The sequence below is a fragment of the Haliotis cracherodii genome, unplaced genomic scaffold, assembly GCF_022045235.1.
Source record: "Haliotis cracherodii isolate W230 unplaced genomic scaffold, xgHalCrac1.p SCAF_2, whole genome shotgun sequence".
Classification (NCBI taxonomy): domain Eukaryota; kingdom Metazoa; phylum Mollusca; class Gastropoda; order Lepetellida; family Haliotidae; genus Haliotis; species Haliotis cracherodii.
Window position 1 is genome coordinate 19,099,969 of NW_027266275.1, and position 19,270 is coordinate 19,119,238.

General features: G+C 39.7%; 1 protein-coding gene across 1 annotated transcript in view; it reads left to right on the top strand.

Moving 5' to 3' along the window:
- The window catches only part of LOC139469918 (glutamyl aminopeptidase-like), a 42,043-nt gene extending 23,477 nt beyond the window's left edge, over positions 1–18,566 (top strand). The window contains exons 8-19 of the mRNA XM_071252273.1: positions 2,956–3,021; positions 3,569–3,634; positions 4,875–5,053; positions 6,375–6,451; positions 6,990–7,135; positions 7,887–8,096; positions 8,820–8,893; positions 9,438–9,542; positions 10,509–10,679; positions 11,361–11,501; positions 13,585–13,666; positions 16,951–18,566. Of these exons, the coding sequence (XP_071108374.1) occupies positions 2,956–3,021; positions 3,569–3,634; positions 4,875–5,053; positions 6,375–6,451; positions 6,990–7,135; positions 7,887–8,096; positions 8,820–8,893; positions 9,438–9,542; positions 10,509–10,679; positions 11,361–11,501; positions 13,585–13,666; positions 16,951–17,094 (1,461 nt within the window). The 3' untranslated portion in view covers positions 17,095–18,566. The remainder of the gene's footprint in view (positions 1–2,955; positions 3,022–3,568; positions 3,635–4,874; positions 5,054–6,374; positions 6,452–6,989; positions 7,136–7,886; positions 8,097–8,819; positions 8,894–9,437; positions 9,543–10,508; positions 10,680–11,360; positions 11,502–13,584; positions 13,667–16,950) is intronic.
- Positions 18,567–19,270: the final 704 nt, after the last annotated feature.

Here is a 19,270-nt window from a genome sequence, read left to right on the forward strand (position 1 = left end):
TGCTAACTATCGTACCATGAGCTCGTTGAGTTAATTAATTTCGACACTGCTTTTTAATCTCAGAATCAATGAAACTAATTATCGTTTTTTACCAAAGAACATCTCAGCTGCAGCTGTGTACTGTATTATCAAAGCAATATAATTGATTTTAAGAATTTGATGCATGACAGAAAGATCAGACAAGACCTAATTAGTTTTTACATGATGACATAAATACTTTCTACAGAAATGTGTATTTTCATCTTTTCCCAAGCTGTCCGCAGTGGAAGACGTTGCTTCTGAAGGTTAACGTGACATGCTAGCTTTGTTTGTTATAACTCAGAATGCAAGTTTGTATAAGTTTCCCTTTCTAACTAAAGTGTACTTCCCTGTTAAACTGAGGCGATGCGTTTCGGCATTGATAGAAAGGTAATGAAAAGAAACGTCAGTGCAATTAATATATAAAAAATGAAAATACGAATGGTGCAAAGTAATGAGTGAGATATTAAGTGGATGTGTGAATGAGATATAAGTTGGATGTGTGAATGAGATATTACGTGGATGTGTGAATGAGATATTAAGTGGATGTATGAGTGAGATATTAAGAGGAAGTGTGAGTGTGATATCAAGTGGAAGTGTGAGTGAGATATTTAGTGGATGTATGAGTGAGATATCAAGTGGAAGTGTGAGTGAGATATTTAGTGGATGCATGAGTGAGATATTACGTGGATGTATGCGTGAGATATTAAGTGGATATATGAGTGAGATATTAAGTGGATGTGTGAGTGAGATATTAAGTGGATGTGTGAGTGAAATATTAAGTGGTTGTGTGAGTGAGATAATAAATGTATGGGTGAGTAGGATATTAAATGGATGTATGCGTGAGATATCAAGTGGATGGATGGGTGAGATATTAAGTAGATGTATAGGTGCGCTATAAAGTGGAATTGTGAGTGGGATATCAAGTGAACGTTCGAAAGAGATATTTAGTGGATGTGTGAGTGAGATATTTAATGGGTGGGTGATTGAGATATTAAGTGAATGTATGAGTGAGATATTAAGAGGAAGTGTGAATGAGATATAAGGTGGATATGTGAGTGAGATATTAAGTGGAAGTGTGAGTGAGATATTTAATGGGTGGGTGATTGAGATATTAAGTGAATGTATGAGTGAGATATTAAGTGGATGCGTGAATGAGATATTAAGTGGATGAATGAGTGAGATATTAAGTGGAAGTGTGAGTGAGATATCAAGTGAACAAGTGATGAAAGAGATATTTAGTTGATGCGTGATTGAGATATTTTATGAATGTGTGAGTGAGATATTAGTTGGTTGGTTTGTTGTTTAACGCCACACTCAGCAATATTCCAGCTGTATGACGGCGGTCTGTAAATAATCGAATCTGGACAAGGCAATCCAGTGATTAATATCATGAGCATCGATCCACGCAATTGAGATCGATGGCATGCATCAACCAAGTCAGCGAGTCTGACCACCCGATCCCGTTGGTCGCCTTTTACGAGTGAGATATTAAGTGAATGTGTGAATGTGAAATGTAAAGTGGATGTGTGAGTGAGATATTAAGTGGATGTATTAGTGACATAATACGTGAAGGTATGAGTGAGATATTACGTGGATTTGTGAGTGAGATAAGTGAACGTTTGTTTGTTTGTGTGTTGTGTAGCGCCGGATTCCAGCTATATGACGGCGGTCTGTGAATAATCGAGTCTGGACCAGACCATCCAGTGATTGATATCATGAGTGTCGATTTACGCAATTGGGATACGATGACACGCATCAACCATGTCAGATAGCCTGACCACCCGATCGCCTTTAGTCACCTCTTACGACAAGCATTGTCGCCTTTTACGGCAAGCATGGGTCGCTGAAGAGCTATTCTTACCCAGATCATCACAGGTCAAATGAAAGTGTGAATGAGATATTAAGTGGATGTATGGATGATATATTAGGTGGATGGGCGAGTGCGATAGGTGGATGGGCGAGTGCGATATTAAGCGAACGGGTGAATCAGATATTAATGGCAAGTTTTATTCTGAACGTTGTATTTAATACCATGTGTGTCAGCCAGAGCCTTGCCTCTGTGTACTGCGCAAATCCAAAGAGTGTTCAGAATAACTTGAATCAAACTAATATGTCCTGACCTAGCACCCCTTTAATTATACATCGCCTCCATGGTCTAGTGTATAGAGCGTCTGGTCGGAGAGGCGAAAGTTGGTGGTTCGACGAGACGTTAAAAGATGGTACTTGTTGTTACCGAGCCTGACGGTAGGCATTGAGGGAATAAAACAAGGACTGGTCGGCTCGGAGCCAGTATACTGTGTCTGAGTTGGATTTCCATGTTACGTTGCGACATGGTGTCTCAGGGGGCTACACAATAAAACCGGCATAAGTTCGGACTAATACAGGCAATACACACACACACACTCGCGCGCGCACGCACGCAAACACATGCAAGCACGTGCGCACGCACGCGCTTGCAAGCACTTCGCTTTCTTGAGTGAAATAATATTGAATACGACCTTTAACCCAATTTTTCCTGTCGCCTTAAATTGTAACACCAATATCAAAACAAGCTCGTGATATTGCTGGAATATTGCTAAAAGCGGGGTAAAATCAAACTCACTCACTCACTTATATTTATCCACTTAGGGAACTGATTGTGATTAGGAATGCTGTCATGAGGTTTCGATATTGCCACTGGACAGACCACTCAGCTTCATTTCAAGTAAAGATGAACTACACATAGCATATAAACACACAAGTTTAAACCCTTATGTTGTTCTTTTCTCTGGGTTCTACGACACTGAAGCAAATTTGCGGCAATCTTCTTAAAATCAAACCCTTGACATCGCCGTTATTATCACGGAGTCAAACATCCGATTTTAATTAGATTGAACATCATGTTATCCTTATACTTATTTTGGTGGTACATATTTTTATGTAATCTCTTCACAGGGCGCTGCCGTTATAGCGATGTTACAGTCTATTATGGGGAAGGACAAATTCTTCGAGGGAATCGCAGTAAGTGCCGGCGACAGAAGAACTATCAGATCTTTGGCTTGGCAGCGCTCCAATCAAAAAACTAGCTAATTACCATACCCTCTCATTACTCGTAACGATCATTACCCACGTCAAATGAACATCACATGTGGGAGCTGCTATCAATGTCTCTATTACTAACAGTATCAATCCTCGTTCCATCATTCCAGGAATATCTACGTTAACACGTGTGTTGTATTAGAATTGACGTGAATGTACCTGTCATGGTTCGTGCACTGAGGGGTCGCTGGGGTAGACTTGTGGTTAAAGCGTTCGCTCGTCACGCCGGAGACCCGGGTTCGATCCCCAACAATGGGTACAATGTGTAAAGCCCATATATGGTGTCTGTCGTCGTTATTATTGCTGGAATATTGCTAAAAGCGGCGTAACACCATTAACACTCACACGTACACTGAGCAACAACCGGTAATACTACTATACCCATAATAGAGTATTTTGATACGCTTCGAATGGTATATGTGCACACGTACATGAGTTAAATCATCCATGGTGTTTGCTTTCGTTTCAGCAATATTTGAAGAAGTATGAATGGGGCAACGCTAAAACAGACGATTTGTGGCAATCCCTAGGGGAGGTAACTGATGTCTTACTGTATACATTCGCGACCACTCATCATAATGTTCTGTCAGGGGCAGTCATTATGTGAAGGTTTTAGTAATATCAAACAGTTAATTAGCTATACTGTCTCATCGAGCTGAAACTCGACCAGAGAATAACGTGTTTTTAGTATTTTGATATTTGATGTTACTGTGATTCTCATGTGATTTGATCTCTCGCTTGTTATATGTTATATTTTACTTTACTTCGACCACTTTACTTCATAACACAATCCCATAAAATGGTATGCACTTGAGGAATGAGACATGTCCCTGTACGTGATGGCTCAGTTTCATCATATAGGTCTGTGTAAGCCACGAGAGACACTGAAATGTTTATATATACATTTGGAAAGTCCTATTTTGTTGTAAGGAACTTATACGTCCCGTTCAATACACGAATAGGAGTGAATTCCTAGCACCATAGATATAGTACAAAGCTACAGTACCCTCATCTGAAGGCGAGTGAGAGACTAAGTAGGTTGGGTTTAACACCGCTTTAACAGTATTTCAATTATATCACGGCGTGTCAGCCATTCCCGCGCTCGTGGGTTTCACCAATTCATCTCGCTGATATATCTTCAGAAGATCTGCTTCACTGCTGGTTTTTTTTCCCAAATCAACGTGCAGGTCTTCCGAAGAAGTGTACCATCGGCGAAACCCATGAGCGCTGGAAAGGCACTGACAAAGCTAGAACATGATCAGATCGAACCGGGATTCGAACCCATGATAATTAGGTTTAGATCGAAGAGGACTTCGAACCCATGATTATAAGGTTTCTGTTTCTCTTAATGCACGCAAATCTGGACAGCGAATTGCGGTGCCTGAGACAACGTTGACTGGGTCATCCGTCGAAGAACATATTGAGAAAGAAAGCTTAGCCTGAAGACAGTGAATGGTCGTTTTCTTAGACCACATAAACATACCAAGTAGAATTCCACCCTTGGAGGTCTGGGTTAGAATTAGTCTTCAGCATTATTGGTCGTAAGGCGACTAAAGGGTTAGGATTGTCGGGTTCGGTGATCTGTCTGATGGATGCCTTTGTATCTCATTTGCGTAGATCGATGCTCATGATGTCAATCACTGGATTGTGTGGTCCAGACTAGATTATTAACAAACGGTCGTTATAAAGCTGGAACATTGCCAGAGTACGATGTTAAACAAGAAACAAACAAAGTAATAAACAACATGAAACTGACAGTGGTTGACATTTACCAGGTTCCAGGAGCCCCGGATGTGAAGCATATTATGGACACGTGGACACGTCAGATGGGGCTTCCTTACGTCAACGTGACATTCCAGCCGTCGTCAAGCGGGGGCACGACTGTGAGAGCCGTACAGAAACGTTACCTCTCTGATCCCAATGCTGTGTATGATGTGGACGAGTCGGAGTTCAAGTAAATATCACCGATACATGTACAGTGAAGCCTCGCAAATCCGGATCCCGTTTATCAGGAATATATATTACAAAAGGATTTTGTTTTGTAATTGACTTCAATATGCTTTTGGGGTTTTGGGGTTAAAACGTAATAACCGGTGTGTGCACTGTAAATCAGTGTGAACAGTGTGAACATTCCTCTTAACGTTCATACCTCCATGAACGCAGAAACATAATGAAGTCACTCCACATAGATAAACATGTCACCAATACTAACATCACAGACCGCTTATTTCATTATTACGTACAAAATACTGTCTTCAACAATACGAAATCAGTGACATCATTCGGCACAATTATGAACCCTTGCTCATTCCATTATCAGCCAATCAGGAAATAGTAGTACGTTAGTAGTGGGCGTGGCTTAAATTATTTTCAGTTTGTGGAAACAAACGCAAATAAGATTGTTTGGTTAGCCAATCAACTGTCACAGAATCACTTGCAATTTATTTTTTACAGCATATTCGATCATGAAGGAACTTTCACGAAGAACGATACTGTTAAGATTAACGGATTCCACTGTATCTGATAAATTGTGACGGTCTTACTGTGTTTAATGTCATCCAACCAGTGTCGTATAGTTCTGTGGTACCTTCAGTACTAGTTTGTCTTCAGGGTGCAATTATATTCATTATATCTATGCAATAAGGCAGGTGTAGAATATCAGTTGCAGAGTCATTCGAAACCTATTAATTGTTTTGAATTTATTTTTCCAAATGTGATAACGGAACATTGTTCAAATATGATAACGTGAATAGCTTAAACATTTATCTGTATTGTGTATTTATATTATCAGATGTTAATACTTCATTGACTTGTAGAATATCAATTATGAGATATTACTGATGTTAGTCTTTGTTTGAGTTCTTCCCATTATTAACTGAGACTTAGTTTATAATGGCAAACACATTTTTGGAAAGGTAAATTTCGACCGAAAGCAAACATTTTTTGTAATTGCTGGGGTTGTCTTTCTGATCTCGATGAGTGGTACGTCACATAATTTTCTATTTGAATATTTAAAACTAATTTGAGATTTCAAAGGCCCTTTAAAAGATCGTTTTTAGGTCGAGTAGGAAGAGGTTCAGTTACATTTATATACACTTTAAAAGTGGTAAGACAGAGTTTCAATCTGCGTTATTTATCCTTTCCTTTCCTAAATTCCAGGAATGATACATGCCCGGATTTATTACAGCTCGATTGCAGTTTCATGCCAAAAAAACCAGTTTATTTTACAAATAGTAGTTTGAAAAGTAAATAATGTGAAATGTGTTCTTCTTCAGGTATAAATGGTACATCTCCCTCAGTTACATCACCTCGAGTGGAACAACAGGGACCCACATAATGGATATGACTGACGGTAGGAGACCTCTATCACGTACCCTTTATGTTGAGTGTTATGTTATTTGAACAGAAGCCCCTGGTGGAGTGAGTGAGTAAAGTGGGGGAGGGGTTGTGGAGAGAATACGAGGAAATCACAAATAGGGCTGGTCGTGAGGTTATACCCCGAGAATGGTTTGGGTGCTGACAAACCAAAGGCCACAAACGGGGAGCATCTTGAACTGAAACCTACGACAAGAGATTCAAGACAGCTGGCACTTCAGGGATTTGTGGAGCCTTCGACCACTGGGTCACAAACGGGGAGCATCTTGGATTGAAATCTACGACAAGAGATTCAAGACAGCTGGCGGTGCATGGATTTGTGGAGCCTTCGACTACTGGGTTTCTCAAAAGTGGTGAACATCTACGATCTGCGTCTTCCTATTGCCCTCATTTTGATAGTCACTATGATAATTACATGTTTTTCTTATATTCAATAAATATTGGTTTTAATGTATAGTTGACAATGTTCCACAATTGCCGGCTTCGAAGCTATTACACACGTATTATCATTACAGTTGAAACACTGGATGTTAACGTCGATATGACAGATGCGTCTCAATGGATCAAATTCAACGTCAACCAGACTGGTTTCTACAGAGTAACCTACCCTGATGCCATTTGGAGAAGGTTTGCCACCGTCCTGGCTACAAGCAACCCCTCTGTGAGATCAGATTCTTTGTTTCAATCCTCAAAATTACATCTTAGCAACTCAATCTTAATGCAAAATATCCATGGCAATCCGACCATTGCTGGGGTCGAAACATGCACAGCGAATTACGGTCTGCAGACCATTGCAGACCAAACAGTGCCACTGTTACTTCTGACACAGAAGCAACTTCAACGTTAATACAATCAGTACAGACAAACATGCTTTGCCTAAAGTATATCAGGTCTGCTACATAGACATAAAGAGGAACAAGAAAAGTGTTTTTCAAATGTGCATCAGCGTAACAACTTGAAGTCATACATGTGTCATATGCTATACAAACATAGTTAAGGACCACCCAATTATTACATATTACTATGGTTAATCTGTCATGGCGTGACAGATCAACTACAGTAAACTACGGTTATAACGAACACGCTTATAACGTACTAACCGATATAACGAATTTACTTGTTAGCCCCGGCCATGTGTTGCATATATGCTGTATATATGCTTATAACGAACTACGGTTATTACGAACTAAAATGGGTGGTCCCTTTGAGTTCGTTATAACTGTAGTTAACTGTATATTAATTAAAGAGAATCCAGTGGTCCTTTATTAGTGGCATATATCTATTCCCTTGCGAACAAACTTCCATTATGTAGACATTTATATGCATTGTACAAAAGAATGACGAAGGACATTGTACAGACTCAAATATAAACATATTAATACTTATTTATGACATATTTTGCATTATTCCAGAACTTCCCAATCTCCGTCGCCGACAGATCTGCCTTCATTAACGACGCACTGAATCTTGCACGTGCGGGTCTCCTAAACTACGACGTAGCTCTACATATGACTTCATACCTCGACAAGGAGACTAATCACATCCCCTGGGAGAGTGCTTACACCAGCATGGCCTATATCACCAAGATGTTCAGAAGCGGGGGCAGCTTTGGCCTGTGGAGGGTAGGTGACCTACTATATGCTAACATTAGCTTCAAGTACCTCACATTTTTTGTGAGAGCCTTGCCGCACTCAACTATATTCCAGTTGTATGACGGCGGTCAGTAAATAACCGCATCTGGACCAGACAATTCAGTGATTGACATCATGAGCATCGTGCCACGCAATTTGGATACGATGACATGCATCAACCAAGTCAGCGAACCTGACCAACTGATACAGCAAGCATGGATTGATGAAGACCTATTCTAACCCGGATCTTCGCGGGTCAAGAACCTACTGTTCCTGAAACCCAGTAGTCTGGTTGTGTACCTTGTATGACTGCGCATCAGTGGTTTGCCTGGTCCAAACTCGATTAATAGCTGATGTTGGTTGAAATGATGCGACATTAAATATCATTTTATCTATTATTCACTCCAGTTCAGATTGAAGATATTTCTTTCGGTGCAGGTATTCTTTACCTCTCTATCGGCCATGATTATGATTATTATTAGGCCTTTCTCAAAAGGACCGAGAATGTTTTTCTTGGATCAGAATACCTTTGCAAACAAGTATCCTTGGACTCACATGATCGATCTAGTATATGTGATCTCAGTTTGAGCATTTCGTCGGTCTTGAGGTCAATCATATTCGCTTGTTTATTACATGTTTCTAAGCTACGTATACATCATTGTAAATGTTGAATTGTCAACGCACAACCAAATGCAATGCTTGTTTCCCCTACAGCAATACGTGTTGGCCAAAGTAAATCCAGCCCTCGCCCGACTTGGATGGGAAGACACAGGCAACCATCTCTCTAAGTAAGACACATGACGCACCTGTTTTTGAACAAACACTGTTTGACAAATACAGCAAATGTTCGTCCTTACCATGCTGGTTGTAATTAAAATGTAATGCAAAACTGTTCACAATTTCGATCACTTCACACTGCCACCTCTAATTAAACTGGGTTTCATTGTGCTTCCGATGTGTCATCGTACCTCGATGGTGTCGAACGGACGCTCAATCACTGCTTTGTCGGAACCAGACTCAACTGCAACAACAAATAGCATTCATTCACACACTCACGTTGTGATACCAGTATGTCCATCGCAAATACACACACATACTCTATATAAACCTGTAACGACTCATCCGACGATATATTATTGTGTGTCGAACACTATGCTCTTACCGACCAAGAGATCTCAGAAGATATACATCAATAACTAACAAATATTCTCCTTATGATTTTTCTGACGGTATATGAATGCCTGCAATCGTTTTATGGTTTCCTGACACACATCACGTTACGGTAATGGTTAACACAATATTGTATTTTACATATCATTTATACTTTTACAGGTTAATGAGAAGAAACCTTATTGAACTCGCGTGTGGACACGGCGATATAGAATGTCTTGGTAATGCCACTGCCAAGTTTAGGAACTGGCTAGATAATGGCGTGGAGTAAGTATGGACTGCTGTCTGGATTTGAATAAGCAGTTATGAATATAGTATGTGTGCTCCAGTAAAGGATATGTTGCAGTTACGTGGTCTAGCCATTCCCCTCTCCCTCTCCCCCCACCCCCCCCCCCCCCCCTCTGCCAATTGCCTCCGGTTAAAAAATACCCCCTAGGTCAATCAACTTCCCACCCCACCCCCACCGGAAAGGGAAAAGGAAACATATGTTAACTGGTACCGAGTAAGAGTCATGTGCATGCTATGTTTACGCTATTTACTAACCCTGTTGTAATTATTGATTTTGATAATTTGGTTTGAAAGTAAAAACCTTTCCTTTGTGTGTATTTTGGGTGGAGAGGGACACAGAGAGAGAGAGAGAGTAGAGTGTGTGTGTGTGTGTGTTGTGGTGGTGGTGGGGTGTGGGGTGCAGGCCGGGGGTCTGTCCAGGGGAGATTTGACCCGGGTAGAAACTGGCATCTGTGAATACTTTACTTACTGTACTTTACTATGTTCCACTGTGGTATGCTGTGTTGTGCTGTACTGATCTGACCTGTACACGCTGTATGATCAGGTATGGTCTAACTATCATAGCTCATCTGGTTTCCACTCCTCGGATGGTACCGACCATTTCACCCCTTGGGGGTATGGGGGTTTGACCCAGAAAATTCTTTGCTTCAGACTGTTTAAATAACTATAAAACGAAAGCACTTGCAGCTTTCGGGTTCATGACCACTTCTCCACCTTCTCCTAAATGTCTATGGGACGACATGTAGAGATATATGCTCGCATGTCAACAGATAAGGATTTCACAAAGTAGACCTGAAGACCTACCGCAAGACCTGTCGTACTTTACAATATTCAATGAAAAACATAATGGCATATTTATAATCTAAATTCATTATCATTTCTTTTGCCTCATGGTCTCATTGGGGAATAGCCATACTCTTGACAGTCCACAATTTGCCCAAACAGGATATCTCCCAACCTTCGTCCTCGTGTATACAAATACGGCATGCGCAGTTCCGGAAGTGCCGCTGATTGGGACAAGATGTGGAAGAAGTACCAGACTGAGTCGGTGCCGCAGGAGCGAGTGAACTTCCTGTACGCTTTGGGTCAGACCAGAACAGTGTGGCTGCTCCACAGGTATACCTTCCAGTGATAATAATAATAATAATCCATTTGTATAGCGCATTTATCCATGCATCGTGCATGGTCAAAGCGCATAACAATCAGAAGTCATTTGGTAGACAGTGAGATAGGATTTTAGTTGTGAGCGGAAAGTAGACACTTCACTGCAGTCACGGAGGTGTTGTGGTAGACTGTTCCAGGCAATGGCCGCCGAGTATGAAAAGGTACGTTTGCCATATGGAGTTATCGCTGTAGAGCAATGGGATTTCACCGCAACCCAACGGCTGAGAAATAATTAAACTTGTAAATCCTGTTCCATGGATATTACTAACTAAAATGATGCAAAGGTATCTTAAGCTCACTTTCTCGTAATCCGATAATTGAATTTCACCATAACGTAAAGCGGAGTGCAGAGTTTCGTCCCTGTGACGTGACAGTATCCTTTGATCGTGGGTACGAATCCTAGATACGTCCTCATTACGATTTGTGGGTTTGACGGAAGTGGTTTCGTCTACAACATCCATAACTAACTTAACCTGACGAGCCATGATATAATTCAAAACACAAAAGTCACTTACTAGCTATACATTCACTCATTATTACACTTGGTATTTACTGTAGGCCTACATCGCTTGACAGACAATGTAACGTTAGTGAACATGCACTGTGATCTATTGATGACGTTGTTTACCTCAGGTACCTGGACTATGCAAAGAACGAGAGTATGGTCCGCCAGCAGGATTTCTTCTCCGTCATGAGCTACGTCAACCTCAACCCTGTCGGTAACAGCATCATATGGAACTGGGCCAGAGAAAACTACGAGGAGCTGTTGGGCAGGTAACGTGAGACACGTCAATCGTGGTGGCGATGATGATAACTAGGTTGAGAATAATGACGATGATGATAACTAGGATGAGAATAATGACGATGATGATAACTAGGATGAGAATAATGACGATAACTAGGATGAGAATGATGACGATGCTGATAACTAGGATGAGAATAATGACGATGATGATAACTAGGATGAGAATAATGACGATGCTGATAACTAGGATGAGAATAATGACGATGATGATAACTAGGATGAGAATAATGACGATGCTGATAACTAGGATGAGAATAATGACGATGCTGATAACTAGGATGAGAATAATGACGATGATGATAACTAGGATGAGAATAATGACGATGATGATAACTAGGATGAGAATAATGACGATGATGATAACTAGGATGAGAATAATGACGATGATGATGATGATGATGATGATGATGATGACCCACGCCAAGTCCCGTTTTCGATTCCGTACATTAGTATAATGCGTAAAGCACATTTCTGGTTACAGCGTTAAACCATATTCGCTCATTCACTCCCAAATATACTCACCGCCAAAAGAAATGCGAACCATGGAAACATTTAGAGAAGTATGAACGCTAAGAAGAGATTTTTTCCAATGTGTACCACTTAATGACAAAACGAACAGTCAAGTGTTACCAGGGATTTTTTTAGTCTCATCACGACATGATGCACGTGATTTCCAAACTTTACACGCTAATCCTCGTCACACTCTCACGTTCACACAGCAGAAGTGTGTTCGTTTGTGCATCAAACAAATCTAATATTTCTTGAATATGAGTAATTCTGTATATATTAACCCTTTGGCTTTGGCGTATCTTTTGTCGGTGAGTATAGATCAGTACCCCACAGCAATGGGAAATGGGCTACCTATTTCAAGGGACGCAACTCTTACACCTTGAGATATTTTACTAAGGCGGATTTCAGATGTCGAGGGAATTGTCGAGGAGACGGGAATACAGATGTGTATATTGTTATGAATAGGCAGTTAAATAGTGTTGTTGCAAACGAAAAGAACACCGCCTGGACATTTGTCAGGAAATTTATTAATTCAAAACATCAACGTCAACTTCAGAAAATAATCAGTCCGGGTTATCTGCGGAACAGATTCCACTGGGCGTAAATGACAAAATAGTGAAGAAAACTTTATGAATGGTTCACTTAAAATCAGTGATGACACCAGGTGTTCAGTCACTCAAACAATTTGTGTGTGTTTGTTGCCTAATTCCTGCCATACGAGGGCGGCCTTTAAACGATCGAGTCTGAATACTATTTTATCGTGCGACAAGTTGATTGAAACTGAGGATTATTAAAGTGTTAATTTATTTTGTTGATTTTATGGTTGTCTCTCGTCAAGAGAAAAATGTTCCGGAACACCAGTTCTGTTCATATATGCAGTGTTTCGTCTGCAGCAAGTACATAATTCGATATCGGTCTTTTTTACCCCAATATCCTCCTCATTCAGGGTCATTATAATTATTGGGGGACGCGGTTGGCCCAGTCGTCTAAGATTCCGCCGTGCAGGGTCGCGTCTCTTGGGCACGCTAGAAACCTATGATTGTGGGTTCGAATCCCGGTTCGCCCCTACTATGTTTCTTAGTTTGTCAGCACCATACCCGTGCTCGTGGGTTTCACCGAAGTGGTAAACGTCTGAAACCTGCATCACTTCGGGCTTTCCTCCCACATTAACCTGACACGCCGTGATATAACTGGAATACTGTTAAAAGCGGCGTTAAACCAAACTCACTCACTCACCCATTATAATTATTGCCCTGTGGGGATTCCGGTTTAGAATTGCGCCTGATGCCTATGTTGGTCGTTAGAGGCGTCCAAATGGACAGGGTGGTCATGCTCGGAAACTTGGTTGATCGTGTCAGCCTATACTGACGGTTTTTAGTGGTTGCTCACAAAATCGATCACTGGATTGTCTGGTCCAGAGTCGAGTATTCACACGCTGCCGTCATATAAGTGGAATATTGCGGAGTCCAGCTTTAAACAACAAACAAATAAACATGCAAACATAATAATTATCATAACGAGTAACATTTCACTTTTTTGCAGATTCACCCTGTACTCCCGGTCGTTCGGTAGAATGATCCCAAACATCATCAAAGATTTTAACACAGAGTTTAAGCTGACAGAAGTAAGTGAAACGATATTCCAACTTGGATGCCGGTAGTGAGGGGGTGCTCTTAAGTGTCTACCGCCCGACAGCTTTGTCAAGCACGGCGTGAAACCTTTCTCTCTTCAAGTCTTTGAAAGACATTTAGAAGTGATACCCATTAGGAAGATAATTCATGGATGTCTATAGATCTTTTCACCTGGGGAAGGAGTAATTACATACGAAACGTTGTCTTCCTCATAATAAAGCAGTTGACATCCACTTATTCCTTCATCAGGTGAGATCTGTAGACATCCATGAATTCGCTTACTTAAGTGTATCACTATTGTGAATCTATAGATCTGTAGATCTATTCACCTGATGAAGGAGTAAGTATATACTCCGAAACTTTGTGTTACTCATAAATTATCTTCCTTTCTCGTCGTGTCTTATCATTGCTCTGCAGAAATTGTCATTACAGAAATATTGAAGCGTTCATAAAATCCACACTATTTCGGTGTCGTAACTTTTCATATTCCCAATCTCTTCAAATCTTAGCATAACAAAATTATGTTCATGCATTTGTAACTGAATAAAAATAGTTTCAAATTTAGCAGTTTATGATAAAATTACATAAAATTAAAATTGCCTTGTCAGTTGCAACCCTACTCGCTGATCTTCCCAGTGTTTCTTTAAACACGTCCATCAGTACACAATTCTTTCGATGACTAATAAAGAAACATAAACTTAGGGCCTTGAAAGTATGCCGGAATTTTTGTAATTGAAAATTGAAAGAACTCTTGTTAAATTTGATTATGTCTTTTTAACCATCACCCTTTCCATGACAAGTACAATCGAACATGCTCTTTCTACGAAAACTTTAAAGAGCGTAATACCATGTGCCACTCTTGCTCAAATGTTGTTTTGTGGTAGACATGTGGGTATCTCTAAGGGTTACCAAAGCCATGTCCGATATAATTCCCTACTTGCATTTGTACCATATGTAGCCATTCTTTTCAGGTAACAATCTACTTGCCTCTGTATGTGTTTGTGACTGGTGCCACCAGTGGGTACATTTTCTCGTATCATCACTAGTTGATAGTAATTCATAAACACTTGCTTATGTTATGGTCGTAAAGGTACAATGGACTGCTTTTAGTCAGAGCTTTCTTACGATTGTGGAAAGGTCTTTATATGTATAAATACATATCAGTTAAAACAAAAGTAACTAATAGTAAAAATGTTGACACCAAAGGCTGGAGCTGCTTGAATAAAGGGAAAGCTGACTGTTGGAAAGTTGAAGTCATCTCTCTTGTCATACATATTTGTGGAGAGCCTTATGCATTGATTTAAATATGAAACAGATGAGACGGTTTCGCTGGTCTCTTATATTTCTAGCTCTGCTGGATAAATCTGTGGCAATTAAATGTTTTCGAGTCAATTGAGAAACCATCAATACCTACAAAGGAATGATTAGAACTCTTGATGCCTAAGTCATTCTGCATTGTTAAAATGGTGCAAATTCTTCATGTATTAGTCATTTAATCACACTGCTACATGCCATGGAGCTGATTAAAATACACAGATACCGGCGTGTGTCTTCATGCATAGAGCTCGCGTTTGTACAAACATGAGAACAAATTCCGCTCATATGACTTGTTTTCTAAGGCAATTTTTCAGCAACAAAATTACTAACATACATGTAGTATCAGATAGAGTTTAAATCTAGATCTCAAACACATACATTTCGTATTTTGATTTCAAACTTTAAGTAAACAACATATTTCATTTGCGGACAACAATGGAATAAGACGAAAAGTCTACAGAAAAGATATTTTCCTCACATGGCAGTAACATGATATACATGATTTCTTGTAGTCCTAATGTTGTCGCTCGAGTTACTGAGTATTTATGTCCCACGCAAGTAAACATATGGCTGACATGATGCACGGTCCAAACAGATGTATGTCCAAAAGTGATTCTTATATTTTTCATAAGGACTAAATGAAAAGTGGCGTTATACAAGTTATACAATCAGAAAATAAAAGTTACACTACAAACATAAATAATTTGTTCAAATTGGTTTGAGGACAAGACAGATCAGTATCTCCACCAAGTCTTTTCTCAATTTAAAGAAAGGGCCCTAAGGCGCCGCGATTCGCTGTGCAGAGTTGCGTCCCTTGCGCACGCTAGAAACCTATGATTGTGGGTTCGAATCCCGGTTCGCCAAGATTATGTTTCTAGGTTTGTCAGCACCATACCCGTGCTCTTGGGTTTCACCGAAGTGGTAAACGTCTGAGACATGCATCACTTCGGGCTTTCCTCCCACGTTAAGCTGCCACTCCGTGATATAACTGGAATACTGTTAAAAGCGGCGTTAAACCCAACTCACTCACTCACTCACTCACTCACTAAAGAAGCGCCAAATATGAAATGTTAACAAATGTGTTATAGTTTATTATTATCCAGATATATGTTTTTGTCTTGAAAAATATTATTCGTATAATTACTTTTGAAAATTTGCTGTAACTATCCACAAATATAAATACCAGAGTAAAACACCATTTAAAAAAATCATGCTAATTTCGAACTGTTATATTCCTGAACGGCAAATTGAAACCATTTTCATTTCTGTAAACTCAACCCGTATCAATTCAAATATTACAAGTTACGAAATGAGAACTGTCGCTGTTAATTCTCCAGCCTAATTACAACCCACATTGAGCCAGGAAAATACTTTGCCATTTTATCCCGATAACTAAGCTTGAAATAGAACCTAGTTGGCTAGATTAAAACCTTGCTTTATGGAGCCCCATCACAGATTGAAATCATCCTTTATCGAATCCCACCCCACATTGAATTCTTACTTTATGGATCCCCACTCAAGATTGTATTTTTTCTTAATGGAACCCCACCCCACATTGAAAACTTGCCTTATCGATCCCTATCCCACATTGAAAACTTGCCTTATCGATCCCTATCCCACATTGAAAACTTGCCTTATCGATCCCTATCCCACATTGAAAACTTGCCTTATCGAACCCCACCCTACATTGAAAACTTGCCTTATCGATCCCTATCCCACATTGAAAACTTGCCTTATCGAACCCCACCCTACATTGAAAACTTGCCTTATCGATCCCTATCCCACATTGAAAACTTTCTTGAATAAACTTCATCCCAAATTAAAATCTTGCTGTAGGAAGATCCATCCCTGATTAAAACTTTACTTTATGGAGCCCCACTAGCGATTAAAACCTTGAATCCAATGAAATAAAATCTCTCCTGGAAGCTGAAATCTTGCACTGTTAACATTTATATTGCAGGTCGAGGCATTTTTCAAGCAGTACCCTGAAGCTGGTGCCGGCGACAGACCCCGGAAACAGGCCCTGGAAACCATCAAGAGTAACATCAACTGGGTGAAGACTCATCAAGACACCATCATCAGCTGGTTGCAAAACAACATGTAAAACAGGAAAAATTATTTTTTTACTATCGACACCAGTGCATCGGGGTTTGACTTCCCCACAAAATAATCCATCTTGCATCAAGAAAGTATGTTAAAGATTTCATTTGTAATTGCAGATTTAGATAAGGACGATTGGTTTGACATCTTGTATTTTGTTACAAAATAGTATCGTTTTCCTGCTATCATGCATATTTTCATGATACAAGTTGACATAATACAAGTAAAGTCTATTCTGCTATCCGTTAATGCCTCTTTTTCTCCACCCATTAACCACAATGTTGACATCATAGACAAGTAGTTTGGAATCTTTAAATGTTTAAATCTTTTCTGCTATTTCTTTAACAAATTGAAACAGGTCAATCCTCGTTAATTTCGTGGTTTATTTTTCATTTAAAAGTATTCATCCCAGAGACGTTGACAGGATTCATGTAGCATTATGCAAACATCTCAAATATTGTTCGATTGCATTTCTACATATCTGTATGCTCTTCCTCTGTAATTACCATGTCATTGTGGAATTAAACGGAGACAATAAAATAAAAAGACAAAATATCCAGGACACAGGAAGTACCGTTTGCCAACAGTAAGGTTACAATGTCTGGAATCTTGATGGTTTTAACAAGAAACCCTATTTCATGGTTTTGAATGATCGGATGTCTATACAACAAATTATTTGCTTTTCAATGCCTGAGAATTGATTCTATTTTTTTAATTTATGCGTTTGTCAGAATAATATACATTCAATTGAACGTCATTATTAGGTGTGGCATGTTTCAAAGTGTGTGTTAGTTTGTGTTTGTGTTTCTCATTAGTTTTTTAAATTAGTTGATGTTTACATAATTTTAAAAAGTCCCGTTTTGCCGTTGTCAAATATTCCGTTCTTGTGCCATTTGGAAAAGTAACTTTACCATTAATGTCTCAAGTTATGTTTATAACAGAATTTCTTTGTGTTTTAATCAACATATACCACATTATATCAATTCAACTATGCCTAGATGACTAAAAACTATTTTAATATATCTTGATATAATTCGGACTAAATTATATCTAATTATGTCCCTTTACTTTTTGAAATATGAACTTTTACAAGCACGGTAATTTGCAACTTTAAAATGGACCTTTCTCTTTGAATGTTGTGTCCTGTATTCATGCTTGTTGTGTCCTGGTGCGTTCAAGTTGTAGTCCATTCTAAATACAAACTTCAAATAACATTTATAGAACATAATTATATTCTTTGTTAGTCTTTTATTCTCGTCCCGTCTTTTCAGGAATAAACAGAAATGTGTTGTTATGCCCTTTACTCCCAATCACCCATTCTTAATATCAATAGGAATATTGCACGTTAATCCTCCATGTTGTCTTATACTGTAAATCATTTTATCATTCCTCATGCATTGTAAATATTCAGAGTGAGTTTTCCTGAAACTGTATCATTTTATACATTTCAATATCCCCTGTAACAGAATACGCATAAATGGCATATATAACTGTGTCGATGGCTTGTCATTATAATGCACACTGGCCATCCTTTGATATTCTTCCCGTTGTTGCGATCTTCACGGGTTACTTGCATGTACGTATACATACCCAGTATCCCTATCACAATTGAGCAGTACACAGAGCTGGTTATGAAGTATTCTATCCCTCACGGTGGCCTGTAAAATTTCAGTCGAAGCCAGCAAAACTAGTGGTTGATATTATGAGCAATGTTCGACGCTCCCGAGGCAAAATGACACGCTATCCATCAAGTCATCAAGCCTGATCACGCTTTCCAATTCAGTCGCCTCTTATGACAAGCAATAGATTGTTTGGGACCTTGTCGAACCAGGCACCCTACATGTCTGAGTAGGTGTCCTGAATAGGTCTTCAGCAACCCATGCTTGCCGTAAAAGGTGACTATGCTTGTCGTAAAAGGCGACTAACGGGATCGGGTGGTCAGGCTCGCTGACTTGGTTGATGCATGTCATCGATCCCAATTGGGTGGATCGATGCTCATGAGATCAGTCACTGGATTGTCTGGTCCAGACTCCATTATTTACAGACCGCCGTCATATAGCTGGCATATTGCTGAGTGCGGCGTTAAACAACAAACAAACCAACCTGAACAGTGACATCATCGTTGCGGACCTCGTTATCCCGGAAACCTCACCTCCGGAAGATTATTGTTTGGAACGCCT